This window comes from Brassica napus, chromosome A1 (genome assembly GCF_020379485.1).
Source record: "Brassica napus cultivar Da-Ae chromosome A1, Da-Ae, whole genome shotgun sequence".
In the NCBI taxonomy this organism is placed as follows: domain Eukaryota; kingdom Viridiplantae; phylum Streptophyta; class Magnoliopsida; order Brassicales; family Brassicaceae; genus Brassica; species Brassica napus.
The window spans coordinates 27,891,423-27,904,619 of record NC_063434.1 but is presented as its reverse complement, the minus strand read 5'-3'; the positions used below and the strand labels follow the sequence as shown (position 1 = coordinate 27,904,619).

Below are 13,197 nucleotides of genomic sequence, written 5' to 3'. Positions count from 1 at the left end.
ACCGAGTCATAATCCATTCGATCGATTGATTTTAAAATTCTATCGCCGTCCTGCTTTACCGACTACAAAAAAAAATCATCGAAAAGTTTGAAGCAAAAGTTGATATGATAGGATCACAAGATGCATCTTAACTAGTCACCGAAAATATATACTTTTTAAAAATACACAACTTAAAATAAAATTTAGGATTCAATTATTTAAAAAGTATTCGTATTTAAATTCTTACAACTCATCACAACAACATCGCGGATCTGTAATATTTGCCATCTATCGTATAAGCAAAATGTACAATTCACATCACTTTATGATAATTAAGAAGACTGTAATATATAATGGAGTCGTTAATTAGCTCACCTAATTTCGCTCCGCCGCCGTTTTAGACACTAACACTACAACTACTCGTAAGCGTATACTTAACGGCGTTATCTCCGACAATAACTCCGGCAGCTTTATTACCGAAGTTAATATACGCAAGACACCTCACGTAAAGATGATACTTCCCTGTAATAAACGTCCCAACTTTCCACCTCACTCTACCGTCAGCACGGATGATCAGCGTAACAGCGCCGTTATCTTGATCACCGTCAAGACTAACGGCGTTGAACGGAGCGACGGGAACGGAGGTCCCGTAGACAAACGGCGACCAGATGTTCACTTCTTTGTGTCCCTGATACGTCGGAGGGATCGATGTTCGGAAAGTGATCTGTTGACTATGGTAAGTAGCGTAGACGTCAAGACGGTCGTAGTAGATGCCGATCTTGTCGTTAGGGTTCCGGGAAGAAAGAGTGATTTGGAAGTTGGAGGTGAGGAGGTTCGGTGGATTGCCGGAGACGTTGAAGGCGTAGACGGTGGCGTCTTGGAGGATGAAACGTGGCTTTGAAGGTTGGAGGATTGCCCAAATGAGAAGGATTGTGAGGAAGATGATGAAGAGGATGAAGATTATTGACCATATTATTCGCCGGATTAGTTTCCGGCGAGAGTGAGTGTGGGAGCCACAGTCTTTGGAGGTCATGGTGGTGGTGGTTTTCTTTCTCCGGCGGTGGTGGGGAGAAAGTGGAGAAGTTGTTAAAGAGAATTTTGGTTTATTATTTATTTGATGTGTTGTAAATAATGGGGTAGCCTAATTGTGTGTATGCTTTATAGGAGAATGATAAGCAACTAAAGGTATCTCTATTATTAAAAGAGAAGTAACAATATAAATTGCTCTTTAGTTTTCAAAGTTATTTACATTTGAATACCACTGAAATAATAAATTTATCTACATTTTAGTATTCTTGTCTTTTATAGTTTAATTAATGCATTTTCCTAAAATAAAGTATAACAAATTGTGTTTATTTATTTAAAAAATGTTTCCTATAATCTGGGTAAACAATAAATTATACTTAATCAATGTAAAAAATGTAACAAAATTTTATTATTACGGGATGGTTATTTTTTATTTTGGTATATTAACTACGTCTAAAAATATATAAAAATGTTATAAAAATACATAATATAAACCACAAAATTTTAAATAATATATTGAATTATTTAATCGTATAAATCAAATATAAAAATAGATAACCATTTTATTTTTCATTAAAATTTTGATCCATAAAAAATACATTTGCATGAACACACGAGTTATATTTTAAAAATAGAGTTGTAACCATTGACGGATCAAAAAATAAAATAAAATAATTCATTATAAATTTTAAAATGATTGTGTTTAGAAATATATTAAATAATTATTTAATATATATATATATATATATAAATTTTCAAAACATATATTACCATTTATATAAGATAATTTTTTTTTTTTTTTTAAACCAAAAATGAATACTTGCGCGGGTGCGCGGATCAAGCTCTAGTTCTTTTTATATTAACACCAAAATCATTATAGTAGTAATCAAGATAGATTTGTATGAAACAACCAAAATTAAATGTCTTTATTAAAAACAAAAAAAAATGTGTTCTTTCATTATTTAAAGGGTTATCTTATTTTTTGGCTGATGTAAAGTTTTATTGGTATATAAATTTCTCTTCCTTATTTTCGTGGAAAAACAGAGATTTATCGTTTATCATCTACATATTTAGTCAAATATTACAGTACAGTATTGAATTTATACAGTAATATATTAATTGCTGAATATCATTTTAAATCACATATATATCATATATTTCTAGAATGTTGAAACTATGAATGGGAAGATGATTGATATGGTCGGTGGACGGTTTCTATAGAAAGGTGACTTTATGTGTGGTCAAAGATTTCTTCAACAATAATAACAAACCCAGCTAGTAAACTTCATTCCCAGCTTCCTCATTTGAAGAATGAAACTCACTTACAAATAAAAAGAGAAAAATTATTTATTTGTAGATATATACTTTGATTCGTATTTTTAAAAATACATATGGAGTCATCGTTTTAAACGCTAGATTGAACGATTTGCTATAAATGCTCTTCTTTACAAATTTGAACTCTTTTACTGCAATTTTTTAATCATTTTAGGCCAATTGTAGACGTTTCCAACAACAAAAGAATCAGATTTCTAAAAAAAATTGGCATATTAGTTGATTTCGGTTTAAAATTCTCTAGGTTAAGAGAGAAAAGAACATTTCCGCTTTCCATACTATTTATAAAAATGTGAACACAAATAAATATAAAACCCACCCAAAGTTATATCTGAATACGTGACCAGTTAAATGAATATAAATGTACAGGATAATTGACACAAAATCGTAAAATGAATAAATGTAAATCGTAATTAACATAATTATGTGGTTGGTAAGTACTTGAAATACTATTTGTCCGCCATCTATGCTTTTGACTTCTATATTTTAGCAAAAAAAATGTTCAAAAGATGTTGACAAACATTAGAAAGGTGTCAAAGTGGCATTTTTTTGTGGAACATAGAGATTATTGTTCTAATCAAAATTTGATGAATAAATTTTTGGAGCTATCACATGGGTATGAGACTTTTCGCTACCGACTATAAGTCCATTTAGTGATAATAATTTAGTCCAATATAACCTTTAAGTATTAAATGATCAAGTATTTTGTATACAAATGGACAATATATTTTTAATACATGTGATAGAGGAGCTAGGAAACAAAGTTTCATTTACCACGTACTCTCTCCATAATGGAAAAGGGGACGTAAGTGACCTAACACTAGCTGCCAAAAGAGAAACCACCACTTGTCCATCATTTTCTTTGTCCTGTTACGTTGATTTTTAATTACAACGGTTGCTCTAAAGTCTAAGCATTGTGTTGTAACATTGCGGGAGGGGAGATAACTTTAAGAGGGCACTAATTGTAATTGCTATTCGGTCCATATAATATTCAAATTTGATATTACAAAATTCATTATCCAATTGTTGTATGTATTAGATCATGCTTTTGACAAAATTCAACTTAATCGAAATTGTGGGTGGATGTGTTAAAAAAAAAGAGAGAAGAAACTGTGGGTTGTTTACAAATAATATTTTTTGGGTCTAAGTTTCTAATTAAGATGCATAAACACACCGAGATATTGTCATATTGAACAGTACTTTCTCCTACGGAAATCGAATGATTCGAATGTATCGGTAAGAATGTATCTCCCAAAACCTAACGGCTTTGTCCATTATATAGTCTAGAGAGTGCATTCAACCAGATTATTGCTAATGCATATCTCTCAGGGAAATATGCTCAGGTGACAAATAACGCAGTTTAGCTTGTGAAGATAAATCTAAATATCAGGTTGTATTCAACACAGGAACAATTATTCAGGTTTTTGCAGCTTTCTTTTATGGCAAGTCACAGTAGTTTTAGTGATAACAACTTCAGTATTTAACTAAGGATACGTATTATTGCAACTTAGCTTCTAATCTTTTTCTGTTTAGTCTAGCCAGTGTTATTTACTCTTCTTTTCTATGAAAGTTTTATATATCACAAGTTTGCAGATTGTAATAATGGCCAAGCCCCTAATCAAAGATGTTTCAATGGGTCTAACCAGTAGCGGCCATGGGTAGAAGCAGCACAAGCATCTGCTTCTGGCCATTAATATGAAGACTACATACTACAATTTCGGCCCAATTTTCCAAATGCTATCCGTAGGTCAGATGGTTAAGTATTGTTTTTCCTCTCAAAGGTAACAAGTTCAAGCCTCCACTTCACTGGATTCCAAGCCTCTGACAGTCAGTCAAAGACTATCCGTTGGTATTTTGGTTAAATGGGCCAACATTTTGAGCCGTAAATGGGCTTATTGTTACAATCAGTCAAAGATGAAGGCATGAAGCAATAAGAGAGCGCATGGACTGAACAGAAGAAAGTAAATGTAAAGATGAACGGGTCGTCAACTAATTATGAATAGATTGACGGTGTGTTTTTTGTAGTTATTGCTCACCTCCTCTTTCTCCAGCCATTGAATACATATTTATTGAGTCGGGTTCCTCTCTTTTCGAAGAGTAGGATCGTTGAGGTAAGTTATTCTTACCGTAGGTTCATGTTCGGTTTAAAGAATAATTCACCGTAGGTCATCATTGTTCTACTCTCCTGTGCATAAGGGTTGTTGGAGGATATATATGAATATTGGCGCCGTTCCCTAATCCATTACAGTTCTTCATATGTGTTGTTAGACTCACCGACTTCATTTGATTAATGGACACTGTCTTTCGATGGGCCAAAGACTCCTTTTTATTTAGGTTTACGCCGATCGTCCGGACCGTAAGTCCCACCCATCCCAAGAATTCCCAATCTTTTCTATACCAAAGGAAGTAAATTGGTTGTCACAAATCAAAAGTAGTAAAGATATTCGTTCTATTTACACGTGATGGGCTCGTTCCACTACAATATATGTTTACTCGCAAGGGGCTAAGTTCAAAGTACATGCAAGACAACCATGCACCGCACGTGACACTCATCTTTCTTCAACTCGTGACCTTTCTTCCAAATTAAAAAAAAAAACTATTTTTTAGGATTTGAGATCATATCGAGTCAGAAAAAAACATAAAACAAAAACACTGCAATTTGAACCGATTCGGCATCCAATAAATTCTAAGAACGTGCAGTTTCATCAGCCAAAAGAGTGTCAGAATTCACTTTTGGCTATCTAAGTATATCAAAATTCAAGTTCAAGTGTTCCGACTACATAGCCTGAATGCACACTGAAAAAATATATTTCCTGTTCTATAAGATTACGTTTTGATGCATAACTGTTGATCCCGAAATATATAAATTTTCAAAAGATGAGATTTATTAACTTATCGACTGGAAATTTCTGTACTAAGCCGATTACTTAGTTGACTACATCTACATGCATATATATTTTTGACCTTTGGACTCCTCAGTTTTTAAAACTAAAAGTAGAATCTTCCTGATTTCTGTATAATATTAGACAATATTTATCTCAGAGACTCAGACATCAATACTCAATTCATTTCATTTTGTTCACATTTTAAATAATTAGATTCTTCTCTAACTGAATTGTTTTGAATCCATAGTACTACTGTACAACGAATCGATATAAATAATAAACTTCATGCTTAAGGATGGTCAGCCTTACAATGCACTACGTAATCAGATTTGGGGATCCAAACTCCTTTTCAGTTACCATTAGTTATTGTCTGCGTAAAGATCATTACTTTAATTTTGTGGTTTTACTATTTTCAAGTTAGTTTGACTTCATAATTAGTAACTCAAATTAAGCAATCTCACACAGCTGCCTAGTCACATGTTGACCTACCTATTTCTCTTTTTAAGTGGAACGAATATTCCAGATCTTCCAGTGGCACATTCTTATTCTTCAGGGCATAAATTAACTATAGGTACTATTTTTTAATTCCTTATCATTTTGTAGATATCATTGCAAACAGAGCAAAGGCTTTCTTGGATTGAAAAATTGGATCCATTTTGTAAACAAACGCGAAGTAAGCACGAAAATAAGAATATTTAGAGAGAAACAACGATTGAGGCAAATACATATTTTAGGATTTGTGTATTGATATACAAATGAAGATAATTTTTCAATATGTTATATCACATTTATATAACCTCAAAACTCTGTATGCTATTTATCTACTTAAAGCTTTTTCTACCAAAGAATGTGTCATTTTATTGGTGTAATAATTTAATCTGAATCAATAATCCTAAAATTGAGTCTAATCTTTCGTTTCATGCCGATAGTTATCTAGTTCACACCTATTCTTAAAAGCCAAAAAAAAACTATTTCTAAAAGGCAATTGATCATAAGTGAAATGATTAATATTATTCACTAGATAATGTTAAACAAGCTCCCTTCAAAGAGTTTTTAAAGTTTGGACAATGATAACATATCTACACGACACCTACTCTCGTCTTCTGTACGCCCGAAACTATTTTTTCGCTGGTTGTTGGTGGCTGTTCATCATGGACATTGATAACAACATGAGGAGAGCTATTGTTTTCTTCCTCGCTGTCACCCTCTAGAACAGGCTTTACACTTCCCCTGTGAAGTAGTTGATGTTGTCCTAATTCCGGTGACACTTTTGGATCCAGAGTCTCTTTAAAGTGTGCCAGACCGGAGAATTCTTCCACAGCCTCGGAGATCTTCTCGACGTAATTAACGATCTCGATCAATATTGACGCCATTGTGACTCCGGGAATGATCTCCAAGAGATCTTTCTCTGTCTCTGGAGAAGACGTTTTGAGTGCAATCCTTAGGTTTTGTATGGCATTTTTGGAGTTTTCAATATGTGCATTAACACAAACACTGTCTCTCTTCATTGTTTTGATAGATTTGGCTATGGCTTTTAGGGCTTCACAAGCTTCTCTGCTCATGATCGAGCATGGCTCTTGAATCTTGCTTATGAAATCTTGCGGTATCTGCTTGCGTCACACGTAAAAGAACATGCAAATTATTAATATTATTCCGTCAAACCATTAGTTATTCGTTAATGTATACGTATTATTTATCATCGACATTTTAGCCATTGAGAGCCTTGGCATTTTATTTTTATGTTACACCTGCTTGGTGCATTGACGTTACACAGAGGCAATCTTTGATGGTTAGTCCTGGTTATAATACACTATTTATGCATGTGTCTTATGATTGCGAGTGGAGGGAGATAACAAAAAGAGGGAACATCAATAATGGCATACGACGTAGCAAAGATACATCATGCTTACCAAATTTAGACAATTTTACAAATTCAGAGTCACCTTGTTTTGGAATTAAATATAATGATAAAAAACTAATAATTATTCATATTTTCCTTACATTGAAAAATATATATAATTATTAAATTTTATACTCCTGTTAAAAATAATCTTCTACTTATTCGATCCAGTGATTAATGATAAATAACAATTTGATTCACTTTCCAATTCAGTTTGCAGTTTTAAAAGTAGTTTATGGTTTAATATCAAACTAAAATGTGATTGCCAACAAACCTTAACGTCAGAGAGAACATAGCCATTGAGGATTTCAAAATGAAAGGCGCATTGACGTACGAGTCCTGCGATCTTTAAGTACTTTGTCCATGGATGGCGTAGCCTGAATCGGCCATGTCCCGGTTCCCATCTCGCAAGATTCGCCTGCAAAACAAAAACGTTACGATCATCAATTACATTAGAACACTTTTATAAAATAAATAGAAATTAACTAGAACAGCAATATGTAGGAACATTAATTATTGTATATATGTAGACAATTATACCAAAGTATCTTCCGTGCTTTTTGATGTTAGAATGCTTTTGTATTGTTGAACACACGAATTTGTCTCCTTTGAAGTCTTCTCCGATGATGGAAAATATTCACCCTCGAAACCTTTTTAAAGAGATTAAAACACGTATGCATGCATAAGTTATATATTCATTATATTTACCAAGAATAAATCAATTGAAAATGTTGGATTATAAGTCACCTTCTAAAGAGTTAGCGAGTTTGATAATGTTATTAGCAACCATCTTGTGAAGATCTTCGCCTGCCCATACAGGAAAAACGAAGATCGATACAAGGATGCATATCGTTCCACCAATAAGAATGGTGGATAGTCTTTGATATGCCATAACCAATATTTCATCTGTACGGTAACCCGAAACGGCAACCATGCTGAATGTGAGTATGAAAATCAAGGCACCATAGTCATATCTCTGTTTAATCCTTGGAAAAAACCGCGAAAATGTTGCAGCTGCGCCTAGTGAGAACACGAATATCCCAAGAACAATCGGCTCTCCTTTGTCTCCACAGAATCTAGCAAGGTGTACTGCACCAACCCCTAAGGCACCGGCTATTAATGTTGCAAAACCTCTGTTTAAACCTTTTGAAAGTGTCCCACCTATATGAAAACATGTTTTAGTTAGACTTGGGTTTAATAGACATCTTTCTATTTAATTTGTCATAGTAACATAGACATTTTTAATAGACTTACCGACAGTGAACTCGGAGACTACGACTACGGTTAGTATCGCCCACATACCCGAAACCCCGAAGCTATTATAAAGAGGCCGTACATAGTACAGCATTGATACTAATGTGAGAGAAAGTCCCACTTTTAAGGAATGGATGATCCGTCTTGGATCATCTTTACCAAACTTTTGCACATTCTTTATGCGCTTGGTGACGCCGTCTTTAAGCTTGCTAGGGAACTCCTTAAGCCTTTGGAAGAATCCTGCTTTCTTCACTTGAGCATTCAAGTCCATCTCCATTGAAACTTTCAATGTAACTTAAAGCTTGTGAATTGGCTAATATTTGTAGAACTTTTGTGTGATGCTTATGTGGGATAGTTTTTGGCTATATTTATAGGTAGAAGAAAGCTTAATCTGTGAAACGACAGGTTTTTCATTGCTGACTAAGCTTGCATCTAAACTATTTTTTTATCTGGATGTCTTGATTTTTATTGATATAAATATTGAAGACATAAAAAGTGATGCGCAGTACTTTTCTTACTTAGATCTAATTAATTGATGGATGGCAGGCAATTCATCTATAGATAGGTAGAATATAAATGTACAAAATGTTTTTCTTACGTAGGTCGAATAAAAGACCAAATATTATACTAAAATGTTTTAGTTTATTTATTTACGAGCTCCACTTCCACAAGCCAAAAAAAGAGAAGAATTACATAAAAAGGAAAAAAAAAGAGAAAACAAGAAGAAGAAAAGGACCAAGTTGATCGAACCCACTAGAGCTCAGCAGAGGAGCTCTCTAAAACAAAGGTTGGGAATGTTTTGCTTCTAACTTTACAGCAGTTATGTGAACATTGGATGGAAAGAAAACATTTAGATAACTTTATGTAAGTAATTAAATATTAATGAGAAATTATCATCCCAAGTTGCTTTCTTGTGAATTATCTCAGTATTAGTCAAACTAAGGTGCTCCCAGTGTGCATTATGATGATGAGACAATAATAATTGATAAGTTAAACATATAAGATAATGACACTGATCATTATATGGCTGATAAGTGATAAACGCTATAGAAAAGAACTTGTAATCTTATTCTTAATTATAGATAACACTAAAATATTTTCTTAACAGAGTATTCATATGCCTAGGATCAAATGGGCTCTACTCTTCACATGTATTTTTGTATGGAAAGTGATTCATATTATTCTGTATCTAAATTTTTAAACAAAATTTAGACTAAAGCAAGATGATCATAACAATGGCAGTAATGTGACTATCAGACTATGACCACAATGAATTGATGATATGATATTTGAAAATTTGAGAAATGGTAGGCATGACGAAGAAGCGTGAGGATTTGGAGGTTTATTAAATTGACGAGTCAATCTCTATAAAACCATTAATTTATAAGTTAAAAAAGGTGTTAGACGAGTTTAGGTGCAAAATCTATTTTTTAACAATGGTCGTCTCGTCCATTCTTTTTATTTTGTTCTAACTTTACAATTTGCAAAACACATTCTTTTTTTTTTTCATTTTGCTTGCACTATATCTAAACACTATTCCAAGAATACTACATGAATGTATGATCGAGATTTCATTCTGAGTTCTGCACCAATTTGTACTTCATAAATAGCATATTCTTTTCTCCTTTTTACGAACATATAGCATATTTTGTTTTCATTTTCGTATCTTTAAACGTGACAAGATAACTTATCACTATAACGTAACAATTTTCTCCCGCACTAGATTTAAGGGTATGACTTTAAGTTTGCGATTCTTTGTTTGGATATATAGATTACTCAATGATCCATAGCAAATAATTAGTTAAACCATTATTTCGTTATATATATATATATGTGCATTGTTGCAAATACATTAATGATAGAAGACGAAATTAGTGGATCTAATATTTTCATAGCTGAAGCAACAGTAAAACACAATTTATGAAATTCGATATCAAAGCGCAAAAGAAATATGTATAAGAGTAACTAGTGGTTGGCTAAAACAGTAGTGACTAGTGATGTACAAAATATTCCCTTTGATGTGTTTGCATGTCTGAACATCTGCTGCAACCTCTCAACCACCCTTTATCATATCCGGTCATGTACCAACTCTGATAGCATTGAATTTTGGTATTTTCATAGTTAAAACAAACAAAAAATATATAAGTAAAATACTGAAGTTTTCTCTGATCATGAAACACAATTCGAGACCACTATAGTTTTCTATCTAGAAGCCGGAAGAGTATTGGATGAGCTTGTACTAATGTTTGGAAGTGGAATTTCAAGCTTTCCTACTAGCAGTGCAGCATATGTAGATTATAGGCTATCCGTAACAAAACAGCCCAAGTAACTTCAGTTTTCATAATTATTTTGGCTTCCATAATTATCATGTGTGAAATTGTAGTTCAACATGAACTATATGTAATGGAAACATAGTAGAAATATCTATAACCGCAATGAATAAAAGATTTCAATGCGTCTTAGTGAATGTACATACAGTATGAGTGGATTGTCAAATGTTAAAGCAGTTGTGGAATAACTGAGTAAGAGCAACTAATTCAGTTCCATCTTAGAAATCGGAAATTTCTTGTACAAGTTGTATTCCGATTGATCATTTAAACTTTTTCGCTTATTTATAGGATTTGCTTAGAAATACTTGAGTTTTGACCATTCATTCATAAAACAAACTTTTGTTAACAAATTCAAACAAAACGTAGTGCGTGTCTGCGACCAAGCAAAAAAAATAAAACGTAGTGCGTGGCTAATTCCTAAACGAAGGAGCTCAATGTGACCAGAACGTGGGTCTTCTCATGAAACGTAAGGCTGGTCAGAAAAAGGGCGTCAATATTCACGTCGGATTGGTCGGAAGAGACCGGCCATAAAGGAACGGTTCATCGCTATATGACAATTTAGCTTAAACTTCCTACTCGTTTTTCTTTATGGTTCTAACTTTTTTTCCTAAAGTTTCAGTTTTTCCCTTATAATATTGTTCTTCATACACTTGCTTTTGCAACATGTATAGTTGGCCAATTTTTTATACTTGATTATTCCATGTTGATAACCTTCCACTAAAATCATTTAAATAATTAAATCCTCTATGAGCCGACCCATTTTGCACCCATAAACTTGAGAAACACACAATTTTTTTTAATTAAATATAAAATCGGAGAACCGCACACTCATTTTATACACGTACGTGAAGAAACAAACACAAAAAGTGATTTAGGCCGACTCGATATAAATAGTTAACCAATGTTTACAGCCTAATTAGGCCTAAACTTTGATCCAGATCTCCCTTGAAGCCCATAATCCGTGATTTTGATTCAGGCTTGGCCGCTTATCCAATAACCTTTTCAAACTTTAGTTAACCGTTAGCTAAATTACACCCTACAATAAATGTCGGGGTTATTTATCAAATAACCAAGAAAAAAAAAACCAAAAATAGTTTTTTAGAGAGATAGTAGAAAAAAGTTAAAAAAAAGAGCTAGTAGAAACTAGAAAGCCATAAGAAGAGAAAAGAATAGAGAGAATACGATTTTGGTCTAGTTAGTTAATTTTGATTTTTTTGGGCTATTGGATGCAATCCTACTGTATAAAAGAAGCTAAATCATTGTTTCGTAAGCCTATCCACATGTGTATAAATATTCAAGACCAATCAATATGCCAGGTCATCACGAAGTGGGCTTGCAATTAAAAAAAAAATTCAACAATTCGCAGCCCATTAGATCCATCTCCTAGCCCACTCCCGAGCCACTCTCTCATAAGCATAATCCCGTATTATAAACATCCCGTGTTAAATTTTTTAAAACACTCATATTTTAGAAATAGTTTAGAAAATATATCCTACTATATAAAAGGAGCTAAGTCATTGCTTCCTAAGCCTATCCACATGTGTACAAATATTCAGGATCAATCAATATGCCAGGTCATCACGAAGTGGGCTTGCAATTAAAAAAAAATTCAACAATTCACAGCCCATTAGACCCATCTCCTAGCCCACTCCAGAGCCACTATCTCATAAGCATAATCCCGTATTCTAAACATCCCGTGTTAATTTTTTTTAAACACTCATATCTTACAAAAGTTTAGAAAATATATTTATAAAAATATTTTTTCTTGAATAATATTTAATTATAATTTTTTGTATCTTTTTAACTTTTATAATAAAAATATTGTTTTCAGATAGCAACAAAATATATATAAGAATTATCTTATTTTTAAATTTTTTTATAATTTTATTATATTATTTTAGAATCAAATATTTAATATTAATATAACATATAAATTTTATATGATTAAAATAAAATTCGTTTTTAATTATATATAAAATTCATTAAGGGTATTGTTTTAATTAACACATTAGCGAATCAGTTAGAAATTAATAATAAATCAATAACCTATCTAAAAGTCTAAAACCTAATAAAATATGACAAATAAGAAAAACTAACTAAATTTTAATATAAAATAGAAATTTAATATTACTAAAATAATGTTTTTTTAATATATATAATATTAACTAAGGGTAAAAATAAATAATAAATCAATAATTTAGCTAAAACCTAATAAAAACATGACAAATAAGCAAATTTACTAAAATTATGGATAATATAAATTATGATTGATTCTTAAATACAAAATTAAAATAAGAGTTTTGTTAAATAAAACATAAGTTTGCCGTATCGGTGTTACAAAAAAAAACAGTCATTAATAGTATCGTATGAATTATGTCTTTCCCATTAGTGAATAAAATTGAAGCAGAGTGTTGGAGGATAGCTCAACGTATAGACGAGATTAAAGAGATTGATATGGGAGTTAAAGTAACGGACACAATTGTTCCTCCGT

General features: G+C 32.4%; 2 protein-coding genes across 2 annotated transcripts; both read right to left on the bottom strand.

The window, feature by feature from the left end:
* Positions 1-170: 170 nt before the first annotated feature.
* Positions 171-1,120, bottom strand: LOC125584093 (NDR1/HIN1-like protein 1). The gene has a single exon (XM_048751998.1). It carries the CDS (start codon positions 1,010-1,012, stop codon positions 377-379), a length of 636 nt encoding a protein of 211 aa, XP_048607955.1. The 5' UTR covers positions 1,013-1,120; the 3' UTR covers positions 171-376.
* A 5,087-nt stretch (positions 1,121-6,207) lies between these two features.
* LOC125584062 (aluminum-activated malate transporter 8-like) lies at positions 6,208-12,416 on the bottom strand. The gene is made up of 5 exons (XM_048751915.1): positions 8,377-12,416; positions 7,870-8,283; positions 7,663-7,772; positions 7,397-7,540; positions 6,208-6,829 (listed from the first exon to the last, which is right to left on the bottom strand). Exons 1-5 carry the CDS (start codon positions 8,651-8,653, stop codon positions 6,302-6,304), a joined length of 1,473 nt encoding a protein of 490 aa, XP_048607872.1. The 5' UTR covers positions 8,654-12,416; the 3' UTR covers positions 6,208-6,301.
* Positions 12,417-13,197: the final 781 nt, after the last annotated feature.

Bases quoted from the DNA above. Each gene is read 5' to 3' on its own strand.
- LOC125584062 (XM_048751915.1), bottom strand. From the start codon at position 8,653: ATGGAGATGGACTTGAATGCTCAAGTGAAGAAAGCAGGATTCTTCCAA. The intron at 8,284-8,376 runs GTAAGTCTATTA...GTTTTCATATAG, and splicing joins AGTCTCCGAGTTCACTGTCG to GTGGGACACTTTCAAAAGGT. The intron at 7,541-7,662 runs GTATAATTGTCT...TTTGTTTTGCAG, and splicing joins AAAGCACGGAAGATACTTTG to GCGAATCTTGCGAGATGGGA.
- LOC125584093 (XM_048751998.1), bottom strand. From the start codon at position 1,012: ATGACCTCCAAAGACTGTGGCTCCCACACTCACTCTCGCCGGAAACTA.